We start from the raw sequence: 23,276 nt of genomic DNA on the forward strand, positions 1-23,276 counted from the left end.
TGCAGCTACAGGGGTTGTTCAAGGAGTGCAGCCTCCCAGGGCTCTGGGGGCTGGAGCAGACCCCTTCCCTCGGGGGACAGTGAGAAAATGGGAATCAGGTCTCCTGGTGAAATGTGCTGTGACTCCTTGTGTACTGACAGGCACTGGATTCTGCCACAGACTGGAGTTAAGAATCATGAGTCAAAAGGAAAATCTTAACTTTTATAGGTCCACAGTGAAATTTTCTGTGCCCTGCAGCAGAGGGTGAGATGGAGGTACTCTGCTGCCTCACAGACTGGGCTGCTTCACCTTGGGGGAAATAGCCCTTGCTCCTTGGAGCTGCTTTGGCAGGGGGGCTTGGAAAAAGCCTGAGCCCTTTCTTGCAGCCCTCACTGGGGCATGTTTAAAACACAGATTTGTTACAATCACGAGTGAGGTGCTGCACAGAGCCATTGCTGCTCCCAGGCCTTGTCCTGCTGCCAGCCGAGGACAAGGATCATTGTCCCAGTGCCAGTCGAGGACAGGGATCCTTGTTCCAGTGTCAGCCAAGGCCAGGGATCCTTGTCCTGCTGTCCCCAAGGCCAGAGGGTCCTTGTCCTGCTGTCCCCAAGGCCAGAGTTCCTTGTCCTGCTGTCCCCAAGGTCAGGGTGGCTGTCCTTGTGTGTGCCCAGCAGGGACAAGGCCAAGGTGCCGTGTGGAGGCTGTGCCGCCGTTCCAGTCACTCCTGGCCCTGGCCCTGTCCCTGTGTTCTGGTCACTCCTGGCCCTGGCCCTGTCCCAGTGGTCCGGTCATTCCTGTCCCTGTCCCTGTGTTCTGGTCACTCCTGGCCCTGGCAGGCTCCGAGTGCTTTGGCCATCGCCCTCTGTCACACACTGCTATCATTGGTGGTGTCACTGTCACTGATTGTTTTCTCGTCTGGTTGCTGTTAAATTGGCAATTGTTCCAGTAACAGTAAATTGTTATCTCAGCCCTGATCTGCATTTCATCTCTCACCTGGGGGTTGAGGAACAGGAGTGGCTGCGTGGGGTTTATTTTCCAGTTGGGCTTAAACCACAGCATCAGTAAAAAAAACAGTGCAGAGGCTGATAAACCAGAAATTTCATTTTCCAAACAAATTACTTTCATAACTTAGTGGTTTGGTTTTAAACATGAAGGAAATGGGATCAGAGCTGTCAGGAGCAACAGGTGGAAAAGTCACCCGTGAGAGCTTCGGAAAGAGGATCACCACCACTCACGAGAGATCTAAGAGATCATTTCCACCAAAACCACAATCAGCCAGGATTTGCAACCCCTGTTCAGACTGCAGAGGAGGGCCCCCAGCAGCCTAGCAAACCAGCTTCAGGACAGTGGGGCCAGACAGCCCCAGTGCAGGTCAGAGAACCAGGGAAGAGATCAGCGCTGGCCTTTTCACCAGGGGACTTGCAGTTAACAAAGGAGATGCCTTCAGCTCATCTTTTCCCTTGGAAATTTTGGTGTTCTGCTTCTCTCCCCACCCCCTGTCTAAATGCAATACATTTTCAGTCTTAAATTTCTTTTTCTTTTTTTTTGCCTTTTTGTTAAATCAGACATTTGGACAAAACTGTAGTGAGATTCTGATGGCTTCCATGGAGCAGAAACCTGAGTGAAAGAGGGGAACAGAGACTACTGCACTGATTTCTCCAAGACAGCTGTGTGACTTGGGCAACTCTGCACTTGAGGGAGATAGAAAAGGGACAGGAAAAATGAGGCCACTACAAGCAAAACATTTTTATTAGCTCCTGGTATTTCAACCCTACCAACTTCAGATGCAGTTAGAATGAAAAAACATATCTGTAAAAAGTCTAACATAATCCAAAACAATCCATCAAAGTTTTCCACATGTATTAAAAGTTTAAATTCAAAAAAGAACTTTTCAAGGTTTCATTCTCTAACAGTATCTTCATAGAGATAACATCCAAGTTTTTTCCTAAGTGCAGATACAGAGCAAACAAGCATCTTCCAAAATAATCTATGGACAAAGGTAGTGTAAGAGGGAAATTAAGACAGTGTAGTAATCTACAAGACAGACACACAGGTTAAATGTAAAATAACCATACCATCAATGAAATATTTAAAAATTAAAATAAATTAAAGTTACATCAAAGTTCCTGCTTTACTTTGTTTCAATCCTCAGTATAGCACATAGCACTGCATTATGGATCATGGCAAAGACTAAGCAGTAGCAATAAAAAAGTTGCTATAGAAAAACTTCTATGGAAACAAAACAAGGCTAAAGATACTCCTTCACACAGATGTATGATGGCTGTAGAAATTTCACTGAATCAGTTACTAGGGCCATTTATTTTCAAAATCCCTGTAAATCTCTGTAATGTCAGCCAGCAGTGATCCATACATCCCAGTTCAACACCTGCTGTCCTGCCCCTTCCACTGCTAAGCCAAGCTGCACTTTTTGTTTTCCCCAATACCTCCTTCCCAGCAAGAATGCAATTTTGCAGGGCATGGTTTTTTGGTAGCATTTTGAAATTTTCTGAAAAGAAAGCTCTTGTTCTCATAAGGCCCCAGTTACTATGTGAGCAATATGAAATACAAGCTTAAATAAAAGGCTTTGTCAGTGTGCTGCTTTGCCTCTTGTGCATGGTGCTTCACGTGCCATTTGGAGACCAACTGCCTGTATATATCATCAGAGCATATTGTTATTTTTCTGGTGAACATTGGTGAGCATCCCAGCTCACTACTACTACAACCTCCCCATTAACTACAACTGGGCAGGAGAGACCTACGTGGTGCTTCACAGAACTTAAATTCTACAGATTTAAAGTAAAAAGCAAAAATTCTCCACAACCTTTGCAGTTTGTAATATGTAATGGAGAAAACAAAATACTCTAACAGGTATTTAAAAAATGTTCTATTCAATCACAAGTTTCTGATACTACAGTGAACCATCCTGCTGGATTCTTCCCATTATGCAAAGTCTAAAATGGTAAGTGAATATTCCTGTGAAAATGTAATCTCCTAAATATTACATTCCTTGTTAGCTAGGAGTTCAGATCTGCATAAATCTTTGAGGAGAAAAATATTTAAAACAGTTAACCAGTTTCTGGTTTAATTGTTACAAATCTTCAGTGTTAAATCTAAAAGAAGACAATCTCCACAAAACAATGACTAAAGGTACAGTTTTTGCTGGGTTACTGCACAGGCACTGCAGACAAGCTGCAGCTCAAGAGTTTGTTCCATAAGGTGGCAGGTTTCTACTGTCCACTGTTTTCTGGATTTGTTGTGGTGGTCTCAGTGCCAACAGGCTGAACGTTATCTGCAAAATTGTGGGCATGCTCAAGGAACAAGTCTTTCAGTACGCTCAGCTCCTTGGTCAGGAGTTTAATTTTTGCCTCTAAACGTTCATTTTCTTCTTTAAGCTGGTTGACCCTTTGCAGTGTGTCTTGTGCTTTCTGCTTGCTTTTTAAGCGGCTCTTTTTCACTGCCATGTTGTTCCGCTCTCTGCGCTGACGATACTCATCACTGTTTCTATCCACAAAGGAACTTTTCTTTCCCTGTTTGCTCGGAGGCACAGCTTTGCCTCCACCACCAGGACTAACTGGCACCAGCTGGGGAACCTGCTGCAAACCACTGGAGTGTGCTTGAGTGTGAATCACACTTACTCCGCTCGCATCTGTGGTGGGGTTCTGTTGGGATGTCTTGCTCATTTGGGCAGGCTGTTCTTGGACACAGCAGAATTTATAAGGAGACTGAAAACTCTTGGGTTTCTAGAAGGTGTTTCCAACGGATCTTCACATGGATTAAGAGCAAGGTGAACCTAGTAGGGGAAAAAAAAGCTATTAAGATTCAGCTACAATCTTATACATCACTGGCTTTAGCATAAAGTACTGATGGTACATCTGGCAGTAACACATCGTAACTGTGCTGGAAGTGGACAAGCTGCCAACTACATTTCTGAAGTCTCCAACATATTTGGATTGGATGGGACTATTACTGGGTCATCTAGTCAAGCTGTTTGAATTGTTCACTGGCTTCACTCAGTTATTCCAAAGCCATCCCTGATGGATGGGTGTCTAGCCTAGCCTCAAATATCTCCAGTTTCACAACCTCTTGTCTTGGCAACATGTTCCACTGTCTAACTTTTCCTCCAGTTATACAATTTTCTTAGTTTTCAGACTGGAGTTTTCCTTCTGTGGCTTAAACCTATTAACAGCCTGACTCTTGACCAACAGGGGTATTTGATCCTTGTCCTCTTCGGACCACATCTCTGGGTGTATCCGCAGACAAATTCCTCCCTGATCTTTTTTCTCTGGAGCAAGGGTGCTCAGCCTGTCCACCTTTTCTCAACCACCTTACAGCACTTGTTGTTTTGAAGATGATATTCAAATTGATGGCTGTCATAAGGTCTACTGGTACTGAGTGGAAATATAAATCTGTGGAAAAAGTAGTGCATTGCAAAGGCCATGTCTGGGTGACATTCTACCACAAGCAGCGTGCTGAGCCTGTAACAGAATCACTCAAGCAGGTGGGACTGGAGCACAGGCTGATGGCAGTGTAGATCACTACAACAGAGGACTGTCACCATTGAAAGCCAGCAACCACAGCTGACTCATCCACAAATAAAGTCACCTGCGTGGTTCGTGCACTGGTCATTGCCCTCTCTCCTGTCCAGCACACAAACCATCCTGATGAGCAAGACATCCTCTCACCTGACTCACGTGCTCCCGCTGCTGAGGTCAGCCTGCTCCTGGCCCTACTGGTGGCACAAGGAGGATTCCACCACAGCTGCAGGGCCATGGCCCTGTCAAGGCTAACAGCTGGTCCCCTCCTCTTCTCATCTCACAGGATGACTTCCTGTATGGCTGGGAGAGAAGAGGGGAAGGACAACAGGATGGTCCTAAGCTCCTGAAACGCCTACCTCTGGCTCCAGTGAAAAACACCCAGTGATCAGTCAAATCAGTGTGGATTGTTGTGTTGAAGAAAAGCCTTTAAGTGGCACTAAACAATCCTACTGCAAGGTCAGACTGTGGCAGCAGTGCTGCCCAGCACTGTCACACAGACATGCAGTATCATACGACCAGTGTGACACATGCTCCAGAGGGCTGGGGAAATGCAAGCAGCTGCAGCAGAACTGGGCAGAGCTGAATGCCAGGATGGGCAGTGTCCAGCCCAGGAACATCTCTCACATCCATAACAGCAGATGGATGCCTGAGGAATGGAGGGATGTGTGAGAGGTCTGTAGTGAGCTCCTGTGTGTCACTGGTCCTTCTAAACTCACAGGTTCATCAGCTGTGTACTGTTCCTGATCGTTTTTCTCAGCAGTCTGTGTTGCTGTTTTACTTTCAGATGGGCTATCATTAAAATGTTAAAATTCAACTGTGCAGATCAACTGCATATTTTCTTCCATGATGAAGGAGCCACAATGAGATGCAGCTGCAGAGTGTGGTTCAATAACATTCAGGGAAAAGCCCACTAAATTTGGCTTGAATGTTACTCAGAATTAACATTCTCTGTCACCAAGAGGTCTTCCCACTTGTGAAGATGTGTGAGTATACCCACACCCTTCCTATCAAGAAATCTTTTCATTTTCCCATTTTAGGGCAGAATGAGGCCATCACCACTTTCTGACATCCGTGGAGCTGAATCTAAATACATAGTATCTAACACCTTTGTGTTAGTATTTTCCCCAACTGCAACCCTTAAAGCAACTTCTGCATACCATGTTTCAGTCTCAGATCTGACCTAACAAGCATTAGGCTGGGCAGCTACACTGAACACCCAGCTAACAAGGTGTTCCTGTGCCCCAGCACCAGACTGGCAGGGCCGGTTGTAGCAGCTGTGCATGTGTAATTGCACAGACATTTTTAGTCCAGGTGTAAGTGCCTGCTCCTCTTAGAGCATACACTGGCCTTGTCTGCACTTTATTTTACAACAGAGGATTTCTGCAGCCCTCAGAGCATATAGTTTTCTTAGGTTGTCTCTGACAAGCAGATTTTTGACACCTTTTCCAAATCAAACAGAATGCTCTGCTGGCCCCTCTGCCTCAAAATATTTCAGTGTTTGCAAAGTTCACCTGGGCAGGCCAGTTATGTAACCCACACCATTTTCACAACCTGATTTTTGTGCTCCTACTACAGAGGAAGGGGTGGCTCCTGCCCCTAAAGAACCCCACCTGACAGGTAACAAGTTTCTTCACATCACCAGGTTCCATGTGCTACTTCTCTCTATGCTATCAGAACTATTTAATACTGCTTTAACACTTCTTTCCTATCTCTATTAAATTTCCCTATGATTCAATGAAAAGACTATTTGTTCCATTAAACCTAATATTAATGAAGTATTTTAGTTGGGCAGTACGTGGATATAAGCAAAGAAGATAACCAGTGTCACACTTCTCAAGCAAGAATTCCAGCCCTGCCTGCTAGAACAGACCTCCCTCAGTTCCTTCCCACTGGAACTGATTTGTTTTTATTAAATTGCTCTTTCTTGAGTGAGACACGCTCTTATCTGGCCTGATGATCAGAACCCTTAAATGGGACAGGTGACACCTGGATTCCTGTCCTGCTCCAGAGAATGTGCAGAGCAAGTAGCACTAACTAGCACTAAACTAGCACGAGCACTGAACTGCATCACAGAGCTACAGAGTGCCAACTGAGGCTTGGAACTCGTTTCCCCCCTGGTATTTGGAGGCTGGATGCCTATCACCATCTGTCAGAAGGCTGTTCCAGGTAGCAACAGGTGCTATGGGCATCCTTCAGCAGAGACTGCAAGGAGATTTAAAAGCAGCAGGTACAAGACACACAGAGGGGACTCTCAAGAAGGGTGAGGTGAAGGGTCATGGTCACTGGGAGAGGCCATGAAGGGAAGGCAGATTGGGCTCAAACCTCTCAGAGACTGTGCACACACCCACAGCTGCTCCACACCCCTCCACACAGGTTGCTTTCCTGTGACTGCTGACAGCCCCAGCACAGCAGGAGACAACTCCTCAGAGAGCCAGCCCAGTTTCCCATCATCTTGTTCCCATAAAGCTGCTCATGAGCTTCAGCTCAGCAACAGCCCTAGGCTGGTTCCACCCAACACATGGTACTGTTTCCAGTGGCCAGTTAGAACTGCCTGGTTCTCTCCTTGGGCCACCAACTGGCCACCCAGGAAACCAGCTGGCCACCCACTACAGCATAATAGCTGGTAACTCAAGAGGTGTCTTCTCAGGCAGAAAGATGTTTCTAACTGTCTCACAGTATTCCTCAGGGACCAATGAAGCAATGAAGGCCCTCATTTGCTTTCACACATACAAAAAAAAAAAAAAAAAAGTAAAGACATTAAACTTCCAAATGTTTGCTTTGGCAAAAAAAAAAAAAAAAAAAAAAAAACCTACCAACAAAAAAAACCCAATACTGTTTTGCCAATTCAATCAGTATTTGTTTTTTAACTTGGTAGCAAAAAATACAAAGTCTTCTCTCTGCTCCATTCCTGAGGTGTGACTTTGGTGATTCTGATCATCAGTCAGAATAACTTTATTGCTCAAATTCACAAGGCTGTCTTGTCAAATGCAAAACTGGTCCCAATCTGAACAGCAATAGGGACCTCTCTCAGACTCCACTAGGAATACCCTGATAGGATCCGAGTCTGGATTCCAATGACCCCTACTAAGGACAGTGGCACGGAACTCCCGGCACATGTGCTGAACAACGGGAGGGCCGAGTCCTGCACGGGTGACACTCACAGGTTTGCAGGAGATGATGCTAACTCTCACTTACTGAAGGCTGGGACCCAACGCTTTTGACACTAGGTAGCTCAATCCCAATTCTTGTCACAGCTGACAACATTACTTTTCCACATTTATTTCAGAAACTCCATTTTTAATACACATCTTAAAGACAAATACATTCTGACATCCTTAGCGGACTGTAACAGAACACATAAACATGTATTTTAACATGACAGAACCCCAAACGCTGGGAGGCAAGGGGGTACCAAAATACTGTCTTGCAAATAAAAACGACAGCTGTGACTTCTAACGATAAACCAATTCCTTAAATCCGAAAGTTTTACAAATGACAAGCGCTTTGCGAAGAGGCTCCGCACGGCACCGTTAGGGAGCTGGGGCTCTTCCTGCCGGATGCCAGCGCCAAGGCCGACGCGGAGCTCCCTGCCTGCCGAAGCCTCGGGTTCAAACCTGTCCCTGGAGCTACGGATACTCGCGAGGAGCCCGACACGTCTGCCCCGACGCTCCGCGGGCGGTACCGGGCCGCGCTCCCCGGCTGCCCCCCGACCGCGACCGTGAGCGGCAGCCCGGCCCCGCCGCCGAGCGGCCCCGGAGCCGCCCCGGCGCGGCCTCACTCCCCCCGGCCCCGGGCCGCGACCGACCGCGGGGACCGGGACCGTCCCGGCCCGGCCCAGCCTTCCCCGGCGGGCCCATGGCGCCGCCGCCGCCCTCCCCGGGCCGCCCGCCCGCCGAGGCCGCACCGCTCCTCCCCCGTCCGAGCGGGGCGCGGGGGTGCCCGGCGCTGCCAAGCCGTGACTTCACCGGGGGAGGGGAGGGGAGGGAGCCGGGGCCGCCCGCCGATTGCATCACGCGCTGCCGAGCGGGGCCCGGCGGGCGGGGGCGGCCGCGGCCCCCCGGCCCCGGCGCGCGCCCCCCGCGCTTACCTGAGCGGCGCGAGCGGCGGGAGGGGCCGGGCGGGCCGCGCTCGGTACCGTGCGCGTGCGGCGAGCGCCGATTGCGACACCGCGCGCGGCGGCCCCGCCCCGGGTGATGCAACCGCCGCGGAATCGGCAGCGCGCGCGGCCAATCAGCGCCCGCCGAGGGCGGGGCCACGCCCCGAGGGGTTTGTGGAGGGCGGGGGCGAGGCCCTGCGCGGCCCGCGGGCTCTGGTCCAGCCCCGCCATGGCCGCGGCCTGAGGGAGCCGAGCACGGACCCGCGGGAGCACGGCTACGGCCTGAGGGAGCCCGGTCACTGCCTCAGCCGGCTACGGCCTAAGCGAATCTGGTCACGGTCACGGCCGCGGCCCGAGGGAGCCGAGCACGGCCCGAGGGAGCTCGGCCACGGCCCGGGTCTTGTCACGGCCGCTCGCAGGGTTTGTGTCCCTGCGCTGAAAGAAAACGCTGTCGCGGCCACGCGTGTCGCTGGGCCGGCTGTGCCCTCAGAGCCGTCTTCCCCTCTCCGATGGGGGAGCGGGTGGAGAGGCCGCCCCGCCCGGCCCGCGGGCTGGCGGGCAGCGAGGTGGTGGCGTCCCCGCTCCGGTGGGAAGCGGGGGCCCGGCCGTACTTCCAGCACCTCCCTCAGCCCGAGGGGGAGAAGCCGAAAGCGCGTTTCCCGGCCGAGTCTCCGCACGGGCAGAGCGGTGAGCTGGTCCCGGCCCCGGCGGGAGGCACAGCGCAGCCTCGGTGTGCCCGGGCCGGGCCGTGTCGTGGGCGTACCTGGCACTGCCCCTGCGTTCGATCCTCGTATGCGCCGCCCGCGTAGGGGCTGGACTCCATGAGCCCCGTGGGTCTCCTCCAACTCCGAATAATATTCTGTGATTCTGGTGAAGTTAGCCAGTGCCCCACAGGCATCGGAGTTGATGGCGGTGTGCCTCTGTACTGATTGGCATCTTCTAATTGTTCCCAGGCTGTTAATTAGCACCTGGCAGTGTATTCCCATCTCGATCCTAGCTGCCGTGTGGTTGCCTCCTTAGAATGCTGTGAGATCAAGGCGAAGAAATGCCAAAGACATCCCAAAAAAGTGTCAACAGTTCTCTTGACAACAGAAATCACGGCAAATTTCTAAATTTCATAGTTTCCTGGTTAATTTTTTCTTTTCTAACTTACCATTAGAAAAGAAATCCTAAATGCTGGCAGACTAGGAAACATATGGATCTTAAAGTTAAATGTCAAAGGAAGGTTTGGCACTATTTTATTGGTATGTTTGTTGTTATAAAATACATCACTTTTTGTGGAGAAAAGTTCTTTTTGCCCTTGATATTTTCCAGACACTTTGTTTTGTATTGCTTTTGTTCTGCCCAAACAAGCATATACTTACTATATATATATCCACACATGTGCTCTCATCTCAAGCTGTGTGGGAGCAAGGTGTGTTTGCAGCTCCCTGAGTGGGAAATGTACACTTCAATGTACAGGTGTGTGTGTTTGCAGTGGGCAGGTCTCAAAACCATCTGTTTATAAGGTAGGCAAGTTTGGAACAAGTTCAAGTGTGCAGGCAGTGAAAATGATACTGTTGGAAAAGTGGGATTTTTTTAATGTAGAGAAAAAACAAGTTAAGGCTCTATGCACATAGACCTGCTTGAAAATGTTTTAGATCTGGAAAAGACTTGTGAATAATTAGATTTTTAAATACAGTTGCAGAGCTCAGTAATGTAGATACAATTATTTATATTTACCATTTTTATGGCTGGCTGATGTTGTGGAGGGGTTTTGTTTTTGTAAAGCCCCGTGGAAAATAAACCATATTTGCAGAAAAATTATGAGGGTTAGTCTGGGCAAACAGTTTTACTCAGCTCATTTACCATAGAGATACTTTTCCTTGTCAGTCATCAAGTATTTGCTTTAACTTCTCTAATGTTTTTCTGTTTCTTAATTGAAACTTACATTTTCTGTGACAGTGACTCATCCATCTATAGCTGGAGTGGAATTCCAGGTAAGCTTTGCTCACAATAGTCAAGTGTGTGTGCTCTTAGTATGCTTTCGTAGGATTTTAGAGCTCTTTATGACCATTCATTCATTAATCCTCATCAAAGGTAGCTGAAGAAAATAAAATGCAGACACACTTAGCTCAGGGAGTCTGACTATTTTAAACATTAAAGCTCACACATAATTCCCTGCATGCAAGACACTCCAGTGCTCGGTTGGCATTATATCCTGTTAAAGGAAACTATCACACAGTGTACTTCAGTTTTTGCAGGATTTAAAATAGAATATCATGGAAGCAATCTAAAAAGTAAGCACAGGAATATACAGGCAGCTGGGCTGTGGCACTGAAATAGACACTTTACCTGCTTTTGTACAGGTTGTGCCAGAGGAGCAGTAGCTCTGAGTGGGATGTCATGAGCAGCCTGATCCCTTCTGGGACAGAGCCCTTCTCCCTCTGATCCTGGGTGTGTTTCTACAGCAACTGCTTACCCATATATGCAGATCATGCTGGAATAGTGTCTTACTTTCACATGCATTAGCCAGTCTCACAATTGTTTAATGACTTTAGTCCTGGAAAAAAATTACACTGATACTCAGTGTCTTCAAGTAATCTACAGCAATTCCCTTTTAGAGGCAGAAAGGCCATTGAGGAAATGGAAACACTGGGAACTGGAGGCAGGAGGTACAAAGGGGAGAGGAGCCTGTAGGGACAAATATCCCTCTTTACTGCCCATGCAGTGTGTTCCCTTAGCACAAAAACATTAAGAAGTTCCCTGGTGCCTTTTACTCAGAGTGAAAACTGCTTTGTTGCCCTTGGAATAGTTTCTGTTGTGTCTGATTCCATTGTTCACTCCTGTTTCCTCTGTCTTCATGGGCAATTATATTTTTGTCTTAAAATAAAAACCCTACAAACTCCTGGACTCAACCTACACATTAAAAAATGTTTCTTTCCATAAGTGTTTGCCTCTGTTTCCCTCATGGGTAAACCTTTGCTGGATTTTTTTTTTTTTTTTTTTACTTCAGACTTGCACATTTCAGCTAAAAGTTTACTTTTCACACATGATACTGCTGTGTACTTTTTCACTCTGGTCTAACAGCCAGGCTTTTGAATTCTGGAGAAGAAATTATTTTTCTCCAGTGATTTAGAAGACATAAGAATAAATATATTTGTATATATAGTTTACAGGTGGAAATAAACAGGCCCTTTAAGTAAAAAACACATAATTCCAGGTTGTGAGGAGCACTCAGATGTATTTAAGGGTAAACGCACTGAATGATACCAAAATATAACCTTTTCTTGGTAACTGCTACTCCTTTTCTTGGTAATCTCAACCTAGCTTGACTCAAAAGTGGAAAGATTCAATATGATTACATTCTTTATGATCACCAAGCAGATGGCATTCATTCAGGAATATCCCAGAAATACCAAGTCTGTCATAGAGGTTTTCTGTAATCTTATTATTGCAAATCTCCCTTCTCTTCCCAGCCCTGCATTTTGGTATTACAATAATTACTTTTCGTGTTCATGACTGACCTGCACCAAGACCAAAATCCTATTGTTAGAAAACTGAATTTTGCACAGCTGAGGCTGTTAAAGCTTCAGAAAGCAAAAGGATTGCTGAGTTTCTTTTCTTGGGACTCTGGCTATATAAAAAAAAAAAATTAAACACAAAGAGAAAAAGTAATATGAATAGCTCTGCCTATTGGTTTGAAAAAGCTTATACTTCCTAAGCACAGAATTGGGTTTTTCACTATGATTTAATAATTTAAATGACAGAAAATTATCTAAGAGCTGATTTGTCAGAGGTAGCCTTTTTGACTAGGTGAGGAGAAAGGAAAGATTGTGTAGTGGTGGTCACTATTTCAGTATCATACTGCTAATTCTAGCACTGCCTCACTACAGCCTTGGAAAGTCACAGTGCTTTTGTTCTAGCAAATAGTAAGTAAAGCAAGGAACCAATCTGTTCTAATAGCAAACATCCATTTTATTGTCACATTGCCTGGAGTTCATTTGCAGGAAAAATCAAGTGCCTTTGTTCCCTCTCTCTATGCAGTGAATAAGTCTTGTAACAAAGTATTTCCAGTTTTTAGTTCTGCATCTTCCAGAACTACTTCCCTTTATTTGCAATTATCAAAATATCCAGGTTCTCTAGATATCTGGAGTTACTTATACTGGTTTCTGAAAATCAATTAACTCAATTACATGTGCAGACTAAATGCAATGGTTCTCAAATGGAGGAGGACAAAAAACCCCATAATAGACAGCTGTTCCCTACAGCTTCAGCAGGCTGTTGGGTGATGGCAAAAGGAATCAGGCTAACACAGAAGTCTCAGAGAGTCTGAAAAAACTAATATAGCAGAAAACTAATGCATTGAGGATTTGGATGCTGTTAGAACAAACCCAGGCTGTCACTTCCACAGGTGTTACATGCTGTACTGCTGTTCACCTTTCCCTCTCCAGCTTTGAGGGGACTGAGAGGTTTGGTGCTTTGAACTTAATGAACTGGTTTCATCTAGGTAGGGTCTGCCACAGTGGTGCCCTGAGATTTGTTTTCCTAATTGCCCTGTTTTTGTTTCATGCTATTATCAGGAAGGTAAATTTTTAATCAGAAACTGTTTGCAACACCTTCAGAATCAGCCAGCTGCACAGATAAAGGTGTGCCCACTTTGGCAAGTTTCACTTTTTTGTGTGGTATTCTGCTTAGTTGGTTGGGTTCTTCAGCAGTCACATAGCAGTTTTCTCTTTCATAGCTACAAAATACTGTGGATTGTAATTTATATTTTAATAGAACCCTTACTCAGTCTGTGCTGCCATGCTGTCAGGAATTTGTTCTTCAATCCAAGCTAGCTCTCCAATAGCTAGGTTCTCCAATACCAATATCCCATTTCACCAGATGGTACTTAGACCTGAGCAGTGAGCCATTTCAGCCGTGGCTTCTTGAGGGATTTAAAGGTAGAGGAACGTCTTGTTACCTTTGTGACAATTCTTAGCACATAAAAATACTGTCACAAAAATGTGTGCTGTTTCAAAATTTAGCATTTATCATCTCACCTTCACTGTATTCCAGAGGACTGCTTAGGAGATAACCTACATATTTTGGATGGATAAAGATGACCAGATATACATTAGTGTTCAGTAGCCACAAGTCCCTTTGGAGTGAATGAAGCAGCTGAGGTTACTATCTGTGACCTTCTATGGAAATATCAGAATATGAAATTAGAAGCTTTCTTGTCAGCATTTGAGTTTAAAAATATCAAATATGTCCCTGAAGAATGCCTGGTCTGTGAGGAGGCTGCTAGTGTATCAACCCAAAGAAGATCATCTAACAAAAAGAATGAACACTATACTCCTTTTTTTTTTTTTTAAGGATTTTACAAACATGTTCATGTTTGAGTGTTCTCTGGCTGTGCTCTGATGTCTAGTGATCCAATAAAAATTAGTGTAGCCTTTGTTGTGAATTTCACTGGGGCTTGGCTTGAGTTTTACCTGAGCTTCTCTAGTAATTGTACTAAACAATGCAAACTGCAAGTCTTCTGGTATCTAGAGAATATGGCAGGGATCTGTAGACTGCCACTGATTGTTTTGGGGGCTTGCTGCCATGTGTATGTAAAATGTTAGGAAGGATGAGGGCTGCATAGCTAAAGATAAACAAAACCAGAATAGATAAATTGATTGAAAGGAAAATGCTGTTTATTGTGTGAGTATATGTGCATCTATAAAATCTGGTTCAAAAGAGACTTGTTAGAACTAAACAAGTCTGAGCGAGAATTAATGGCCCACACCTGGGAATAAGAGGTGAATTCTCAAGTATCCAGGTTTAGTAATTGCCACACCTGTCCTATATTCCCAAAAGCATAAATGAGGCCTGCAAGGATTTAGATAGCTTAGCTTCTGAATGCACAGTGCCATGGCTCTTTTCCAAGGCATCATCAGTCACCGCGTGAAAATCCCCACCCATAATTACCAGGGCATTATTTATCACAGGGCATACTCTAGTGAAGAACTTTACCTTATTCCTATGATATCAAGAAAAGAGAATAGTTTTAGTCATTAATTTTATCCAGACTTCAAAATGGTTCAGAACAGAAGCCTAAAATAAATATCCTTCCAAAAAAGCAATGAGATTGGAGAGACATTGCTTTGTTTATGGTCTCATGGTTTTGGAAAGAGGAGGACACAAACTGCATTCTTATAAATGGCTTTATTATTCCCTGCAACCAAGATGACCTCTGAAATAGCATGAAAAGCTTAAGGAATGGCCATTTGAAATACAAAACTGAGAGTCTGGCACCTGGCAGAGGACAGTCCACCTGATTGTTTACTCCACCTCAATTCCGTTCATGAGCATGAATAGAAAATGAATTATTTATCATAGTACAAAATATGGGGGAGGACAGTTTGAGAAAATGTTCTGGGATTTGCAACACATCTGTCATTGACCTCCTGCTGCTCACGTTGAGGAGAATTTTACATGAGATAATCAGTGACTGATACTTTGGTCAGGCAAGCAGACTCTATTTTTGTCCCCAACATAAAAGAAGGTAAGTATTCAGCAGGGCCATCTTCCTTCCAGAACATCAATTCCTTACATTTAGTGAGTTAACTGTTTCTAGTTCTGATGCCTTAGGATCTAGTTTTTTCTATTTTTCAGATCCTGTAATGTTTTAGTGTAGAGCTCTAAAACCTGTTAGCTGCTGTTCTCCCATTTTATTCAGACAAAGCAATTCCTCTCTAGGAAACTCAAGGACTCCTTATTGTCTCAGAGAGACAGAGAGATGTAAACAACAGTGAATTGTGGGGGGGCAAACCTGGAGTAAATTACCTCATTATCTGAAACTGTAATTGGAGGATTAACCCCTGATATGTAAAAGGACAAAACTTATAACTGTATGAAAAACTTGTGACCATGGTCCATCTTAGGTGTAGCCCCTCAGAGGCTTTGAGTGCCCAAGGTGTACCTATGGAAGGCCTTCAATAAATACCCACTTTTATTCTCTGAATTTTGTCTAGCCTCTGTTTTAGGTAGACACTCCAAGGCATCAGTTCTCTTGCTTCCTGAAACAGAATTTCCAAAGAAACAGTGGGGCACAGCTTTCTGCTTTGGCTCTGCCAACCTTCAAAATTAATGCAGGCTCCCAGAAGAGCAAAGCAATTCCACTTACATTGTAGCAGGCATCTGAATATCTCTGTCACTGTGAACTTACAAGACACAGTCTGGGTTTGTATTGAATATAAACATTGCAGACAAATTTGCAGAAAGAAACACTTTGTAGCATGTTACGGGCACAACCATGTCAGGTTTTCTCTCCTCTCAGCACTAAGTAGATCAGACTTCCCTCTGACAGGAGAAGCTTTGTGCTCCCTCCATCACTACCTATCCTTTGCATTCATGTTTGTGCACCTCAATGGCTGTAAAATTCAACTTGGCAAATCTCTGTACAGAGGAGTCTCCTCATTCTGAGTTCATTAGCTATCATGTGGGGGTTTCAGGCAGCAGGCATGATTTACTTCAGAAGTTCTCCCACAGTTAAGACACCTTTTGAAGTTATCAGGAATCCTTCCCAAGAACAGAATTCAGGCTCAGCAATATTACAACAATGTTGATGTCAGTGACTTACAGTGGAACAACCTGTTTGCAAAAATATGGGGCAAAAGAGAGTAACATGCAAAGGAAAAGCTGATGACAGCACAGAACACTTCAAAACATTGAACCTGCTCTCACAGACTCCCATGTGCACTGGCAACCAAGCACCTACTCCAGCTGGCAGAGACTGAGACCTACTCTATAAAAGCATTGCTGTCCCTCAAGTCTTTTACTGCAGACTCAATATTTGCTGAGCATACACATTCTAAGAGGGCTTCACCAAGGTGCACAGAAATTGCAGAAAGTGCATAAGGAATATGGTAAAAGTCACAATCATTTGTGCAGTTTTTTGAGGCTCTCCCCCAGGGAGTACAGGCTTTGCTTTCAAGTCACCTGCAGTCCTATTGTAAATGTGGTTTGGCAGTCAGAGCAAAGGACTTTGCTTACCAAGAAAAGAGATTCTTCAAGGTATGTTTGTTTATGTGTACTTTTGTATCATGTCCTCTTTTTCTTCTTGTGTAAAGTCCTTTGACATTAGGGGACTCAGCAAGTGGGACAAAGGGTCTAATGCACACGGTCTTTTTCCTTCCTGAACAAAATGAAGACAGGATGAGTGCACTCAGGTGTAGTGTAGTCCTGGCAGGAACAGGCACATGGGCAGCCACTTCAGGAGAACTCCAGCTTTGGGAAACTTCTGCACTGCTACCGAGGCAATGTGGGACGTTGTACTTCAGATAACTGAAAAAACTCAGTTTTCAAAACAAATGTCAATGCTTTAAACACAAAAAGTTTATAACACAATATTTATGTGAACACTGATTTAATGTAGGGGCATTTATTCAACGCCAGTGTATGACATCAGTAGAGAGCACTGCAGCAGCCTGAAACAGCCCACGTGTCTTTGGCTTCCCTCACATGAAGGCTGTAGCTCTCAAGGCAGCTCACCTCCTGCTGTAGCAGCACTGGTAGCTGAGCTATGGAAACTGAAGAGCTGCATGCTTTTACTTTCTTTCTGGCTGTTTTTTAGTAAATTTCTGGAAAGGTTTTCAGTCCACTGAAAATTTGGTAAGTCACACATTCAGATAGTCCCCCACCAGATGGATGTGATCAAAATATGTAGATCCAAGGACATGGAGGTGTTTCAGTGCTGCAAGGGAGCTTTGGCTGTGTCTCTCTGAGCCCACTGAAACAAACTGTAAGGGGCACTGGGGCAAAGCCCCTTCCTGGAGGCTGAGTTTGCAGTTGATATGTCACAGGATCTGAGTTCTGTCTGCATGTTTTCCACAGTTTAAACATACAGCATTTCTTCTTAATAGGGACACACACATTTATATGGGTTGTCTTCCATTAACACTGACACCACTTTTTGTATATCCAGTGGAAACAGCAGCTGAACTTGCACAGATATGTACAAGGGACAACTCCAGTCAGGAGTCCTACAGCGTCTTCAACTACCATGAAAGAGAAGGAAATGGGAGGCTCAGATTTTATCAGTGGCACCCTGAACTGGGTAAGTGGTGCTTATTTCAGTTTATTAATAAAGGAGAAAAGTAATTCCCATGTGGTCTAGACCCTACCAAAAATGCAAATGATCTCTTGATGATTTAAATTAAGTGTAAATGGTCCATAAGCCCTGCACTTAGTCACATAAATGCTTCCATCTACTGAGCCTTCCTAAAGCATCCCAGAACATTCATGCTGGAGGGGAATAGCCCCTTTCTAAATGGAAAATACTGACCCACTATCAGCTGTACTGTCTTACCCAACATAAATGCCAGCTGTGTTGGCTGTATAACTGTCAGCAGTTGTTTCTCTGACAGAGCAACAGGTTTCTGTGCCAAAATACACTTTCCTGTCCTTGTCTTTTGCAGCTGAGTGTCAGGTTGCAGACAACCAGCATGGATTCAGCCTTCCCATGCTATGGGCTCTGTGCCACAGAGGTTTTTAAATCATCATTTTCCTTTTAAAGTCATATATTTCAGTATAATAAAAGCAAGAACTGTAGCACCCAACACTAAAACATGTTGCATGAATTCTTTTTAGAATCATGCAACTCGTGTCATTAAAAATCTGGAATTTTTGCCTGCTTTAAAGAAGACAGGAGTTATTTTTCTAAAATTAAATTTTAGTTTGCCAAAGTGAATTTCACTTTATATTTACCACATTCATGTCATAAACGTGAGCAGCTTGTACAGCTCATATTCCCCATTAATATAATTATGTAATATTAATATAATCTTGGTGTTTGTCAAGGAATGTAGGATTTATGCTCATATTAACATATTTCATGTAATTTGATTTAAATTAACATCTAGCATAATTGTTTCAGCTTGAAAGAATTATTCAAAGTGAATAATTTAGAGTCCGAAACCTTACTCCCATTTCCTATCTTTAATTACAACAGAAGAAAAAAAAATGGACTTTTTTGCTGTATGGGAGCCCATTTCATAGTTTGTTCCTTTTTTTCTTGAAAACACATGTATTTTGCATAGACTTTTTGTTTGGAATTAGAAACCTCTTAGCCCTGGGCTCTTGCTGAATGATTAGCCTTGATTACACTTAGCTCTTCTCTTAACTATGGCCAGGTAAGTCACATGGCATTGTTGCTCCGTCCTATCTGAAGGACAATGTCTGTTCAGCATTGTTTATGAGCTTTTAGATATCCAAACCTTGCAAAAAACCTCATACTGTCACTGGCTTTTTACTTTCTGAAATATTATTGCAAACAAAATACTTTTATGATTCCATAAAATGAGTAAAAAATATAATGGCTTCCATCAAAAGAAATCTTCTGATTGTATTTGTATGAATTCTGAATATATTTATTTCAAGTATTCTGCAGTATTCTGTAGTATTCTGTCAGCTGCCTTTAAACACTAAGCAGAAGGAATGGTTTATTCCAGGCATCATCAGTCCTGTTTTCCTCCAAAATTTTGAAACTTTGGACTCTAGATTTTTATCTGTCTGTGATATTTTCAGGAAAACCCTACTGATCATTAGACTCACTTGCTTTGTGATTAAGTCTTATTTCACTTAAGACTTGTTTTACCTAAAGCATAAGATTCCAGTTGGAACAAAAAAATGTAAATCTGAAGGTCTTGAGGAGCTCCTGTGGTGGTGAGTAAGAATCCTTATTTCAATTAACAGGACTGGCATGCTGAATGTTACTGGGGGCAGCTTCTCCTCCTGTGAGGAAGAAGGGAAGTGGGAAGTTTCTGAGAGGTCAGCATAGGTGTTATCCCAGCAGTGCCAGGTTCTCTGGATGTGTTCAAGTGGAAATCCCTGCAGGAAAGGAAGGGCCATCTCTCCTGTCACCTGCCAGTGGCTCCAGGAGAGCTGCTGCTGCCCTGAGCCTGCTGCAGGCCAGTGTGCCACAGGGGGAACCTCAGCACTGCCAGCTCCAAAGGGTGAGCTCCTCCTCTGTGCAGGGCTTACTCCTAGGAGAGTCCAGAAATTCTAGTGCCACTATGATTAGCTTGAAACTGATAACAAAAGTGTGATCCTTTTCAAGCCAAGACTGCCTCTGACTTGGTTCCTTCTTCTGTGCACCTGTCCCCCCGTGCTGGTGGTTGGTTTGATCATGGCTTAGATTCATTGGTGATGTCACTGAGTGACTCTCAGAACTTTGCTGAGCCTCCTTCCTTCCTCAGCTCCTTTTCCTCTTGCTGCCATTGACATTTTTTATTTAGTAGACCAGCTCTTGCTTGGATTACTCATGCCAGTAATCCCTGGGCTAATAGTGGGTAATTAAAGAAAACTGAATTTATCTCAACAGGGGGTTCAGATTTTAAGATCCAAGACAGCATCTGCTCTGAGCAGTAAAATTGCTTCCTCTCAGTTTAGAGTCAATACTTACAGAACCTCACACTTTAAAATGTGAGACAAGTGTGTTCCCAAAACTTCCTGCCACTGAAGTTGAATGCTTTATGGCATTAATAAAAGAAGGTTTGCACCAAAAGTATATTATCTTCATATTTTATAATCTTAGTGCTTAATTCCATAGGTACTTTGACCATCAAATATTTGCAGGCTGGCAATCAAAAACTGTGAGGTCATGTGTTATCCCAGTGTCCAAGCAGTCAAAATCTCACAACAGCTTCCCTGCAAGAGGAGTGGAAAAAGCCCACCAGATCCTTGAGTTCTCTGAGAGCTCCCATGCTGACATGGATTTAGCAATGTCTTCATCTGTGAGACAACACATGAGGCTTTCAGATCCATTATGTACTACACAATGTAAACTTTTACCACACTTTTACTCTTTAGCCTAATCCTGATCCTTGTAACAATCTCTCCTAAAGGGGGGTAAGTTGGGTGAGAATATAGAATTTTGTCCATGTCAAGGACTAGGTTTTATGACAGGATGTGTCATGTACTAAAAAACATTATTAAGAAATGCCATGGCTATTTTTATAAGCTGATCTTTCTCTTCATTTCCAGTCCCACTGCTCTCACTTTTCATATCTTCTTCTGATTGTACATTCTTTGTGTAGCAAAGCATCTCTTTCTATACTCCTGGAAAATGCTTAACATTTTTTGGTATTTTTGTCATAAATATTTTTTTCAGAAACTCAAAAAATAATGTCTACAGTGCAACCTACCTAGAAAGAGTGATGAAGGCTGAGACATGCTGTCTCATCTTCTTTTTGAAAGTCTTTTGAGGACAGCAAAATGTAACATCCAAGTCAGTGGCAAGAGTCCTCATTATTTAAGCAGCCTTCTCAAGTACTAGCTCAGCTTTGTAGATGTACCTTCTCAAAACCAGATGGTTTTGGATTGACTATGAACTGCCAAAGTTGTGCTCAAAAACAACCTTTTACATTAAAAGGTATGAATAATGTTGCAGAATGACTACATGAATATTTTCAAAGGATTAATGCACAGTCATATAAAGAGACAAACAAGGGTATTTCCTTTGTAATTCAGTGTTACTTCCCAGTGTTCATGTAGGTGTGCTTTGAAACCAGTGTAGTTGTTGGGCCTTAGATGCCACTTCAGGTAATATTGCAAATTGCTGTTTTATGGAGAAGCTCATTATCATAATGTACTTTGGGTATCAGAGTGAATTACTCACACAAGTGAGGAGATGCTACAGCTCTAACTGGCAGGATTTTGGTAAATACTGATGCTGACCCAGGTGTGCAGGCCTGCTGACAAGACTATTAAGTTGCTGTTGTTTCAGCATCTAGTTTCAGGTGCAGTTCAGGACACTGAGATTTGTAAATCTGAGTTCCATGCACAGCTCATGTAGGCACTTTGAGAGCATCTTAACTGAATGCTGGAAGTTGGTGTCACCTGAGTGGAAAAAAAGAAAAAAACTGTATAATTTTTCTGGATTTACCAGGATTTTAAATCTCTGGGTTTGAATTGCTGCTTGTATAACACCATGAAAAGTAGCTAGCCAAAGTCTTAGAGCCATAACGTTCAGAGAATATTTTGAGAACACCTTCCTAAAAGCACAGCTGGGAATTGAGTTTGGGGTGGGATACCCTTTTACTGTTCTGCTGCATAATTTGTATGCCAGGTAATGATCTGCACAGGCTCCTACTGAGAGAGATCAATGAGAGCCTTCAATCAAGTAGGGCTAGGGCCTAGAAGAAAATAAGCTGTACTTTCCAGATTTTTTGGCAGTTCACCTCAGAGATAAATTTATTTCAGATAAAAATTGATCTATTTCCATTTAAAAAACCAACAAACAAGAAGGCACTGTATGAAAGGATTTCCTTTGTAGGAGTGCAATAGTCAAACTTTTGCATGCTCATTGGTGGTGATATTAGGGCATAGGAGAGATTAAATGCTCAGCTTTCTTATGTATTTCTTGTATGGCCTTGGCAAGTCATTCATCTCACAGCTCTCTAGTTGTGAAACAGAGAGTTATAAACTGCTCCATCATCCAGGGAGATGTAGCATGAACAAATTAAAGATGATGAGCCATTCATGGTGAGAGAAACCACTGATGTTTGTAAGGTAAAGACAAACAATTGGAGATTCAGGTGGGAAAGGAAGGAGGTTATCATTTAATCAGAGATGAAATACTAAAGAGAGAGAGAGACAATGGGTGATTGTGGATAGGCTAAATACTGAGCAAAGTTCTATCATTAGAACTACTGTTAAACATCATAACATCATTTGTGGAAGTCTTAAGGCAAAGGTGAAGGCCCAGTACAGCAGAAGGAAACAGTACACTGAGAGGTGAGGAGCAACAGTGTCACTTGTTGGGTTGTATTTCAACTGTACAGGACTTAATCCTGCCTCTGAAAAACATCTGCAGTGTTTTGGGCACTGTGGATGTGGTCAATGAAATATGGTCTTAATTATAGGAGAGGAATTGTGTATGCAATGGCTCATTAACTATGCAAAGACTGTGAATGGACAAAAAAAACCTTCACAGACTGATTGGTGCAAGATTACAGGTGACAAGCTGGAAACAGATTGGGCTGTGAGGGTCATTTGAATGGAAGTGAGCAGTTATCAGGTAAGTGGAAGTGAAAGATGCCCTCAGTCACCTCGCCTGGAAATTGCAAAGGGCTGAGCTCTCAGCAGAAGAGTCAGAAGTCAATGGAGCACAAGGATAGGAAGAATTGAGGCATGGTCATAGAAAACACCTGAAAATACCCTGAAGACAAGGAAAATGGTACAAAACAGGAAGAGGAAAATAGCATGGATTTGAGTTGGTTCACCTTGGAGTTGTGTTTCTCCAAAGGAGAAAAGCTGTAATGATAAGTCATTAAATCATCTGTTGTTAGACCAAAATGCACATTAAAAAATGATAAGCAGTCCCCAGCTGCCTTTCCCAGCTGAAGGGAAGGTTCTGGTTGACTTGTTAGACACTGCTGCCCACTGATCTACAGGCCTCCAAGGCTTTGGCATATCAAGTCTTTTCCTTTGAATATTGTCATGTGTGGCAGCTTTTATGTGCAGAATCATGTGTCTCCTCCCTGGGGCAGAAAACACAACAGGAGAGGGGAGAAGTTTGTGTTTCAGTGTACCACAACAAGTGAGAAGGTAGATTGCCAGATCTGTGTTTGCATAGGAAACCACTGCTGCTTCATCCCTGCCTACTCTTCAGGTGCACTCAGGAAGCAGTGAAGATAATATCCTCTTGTCACTCC

The 23,276-nt window shown here is 44.0% G+C and overlaps 2 protein-coding genes across 4 annotated transcripts in view; one reads left to right on the top strand and one right to left on the bottom strand.

The window, feature by feature from the left end:
* PEPD (peptidase D) overlaps positions 1-2,161 on the top strand; it is a 152,474-nt gene extending 150,313 nt beyond the window's left edge. The window contains exon 15 of the mRNA XM_030227782.2: positions 1,545-2,161. Coding sequence (XP_030083642.1) covers positions 1,545-1,604 — 60 coding nt within the window. The 3' untranslated portion in view covers positions 1,605-2,161. The remainder of the gene's footprint in view (positions 1-1,544) is intronic.
* On the bottom strand, positions 1,706-9,468 carry CEBPG (CCAAT enhancer binding protein gamma). 3 transcript variants are annotated; one of them, XM_009095968.4, is made up of 2 exons: positions 9,374-9,468; positions 1,706-3,769 (listed from the first exon to the last, which is right to left on the bottom strand). In XM_009095968.4, the coding sequence occupies exon 2, from the start codon at positions 3,657-3,659 to the stop codon at positions 3,207-3,209; it is 453 nt and encodes a 150-aa protein (XP_009094216.1). In that variant the 5' UTR covers positions 3,660-3,769; positions 9,374-9,468; the 3' UTR covers positions 1,706-3,206. The 3 variants fall into 3 exon arrangements, with proteins under 3 accessions (XP_009094216.1, XP_050834867.1, XP_050834868.1); XM_050978910.1 differs by lacking the exon at positions 9,374-9,468 and adding an exon at positions 8,602-8,693; XM_050978911.1 differs by lacking the exon at positions 9,374-9,468 and adding an exon at positions 4,662-7,274.
* Between the last annotated feature and the right edge of the window lie 13,808 nt (positions 9,469-23,276).

This window comes from Serinus canaria, chromosome 11 (genome assembly GCF_022539315.1).
Source record: "Serinus canaria isolate serCan28SL12 chromosome 11, serCan2020, whole genome shotgun sequence".
Lineage (NCBI taxonomy): Eukaryota > Metazoa > Chordata > Aves > Passeriformes > Fringillidae > Serinus > Serinus canaria.

Coding starts and splice junctions, on each gene's coding strand:
- CEBPG (XM_009095968.4), bottom strand. CDS start 3,659: ATGAGCAAGACATCCCAACAGAACCCCACCACAGATGCGAGCGGAGTA.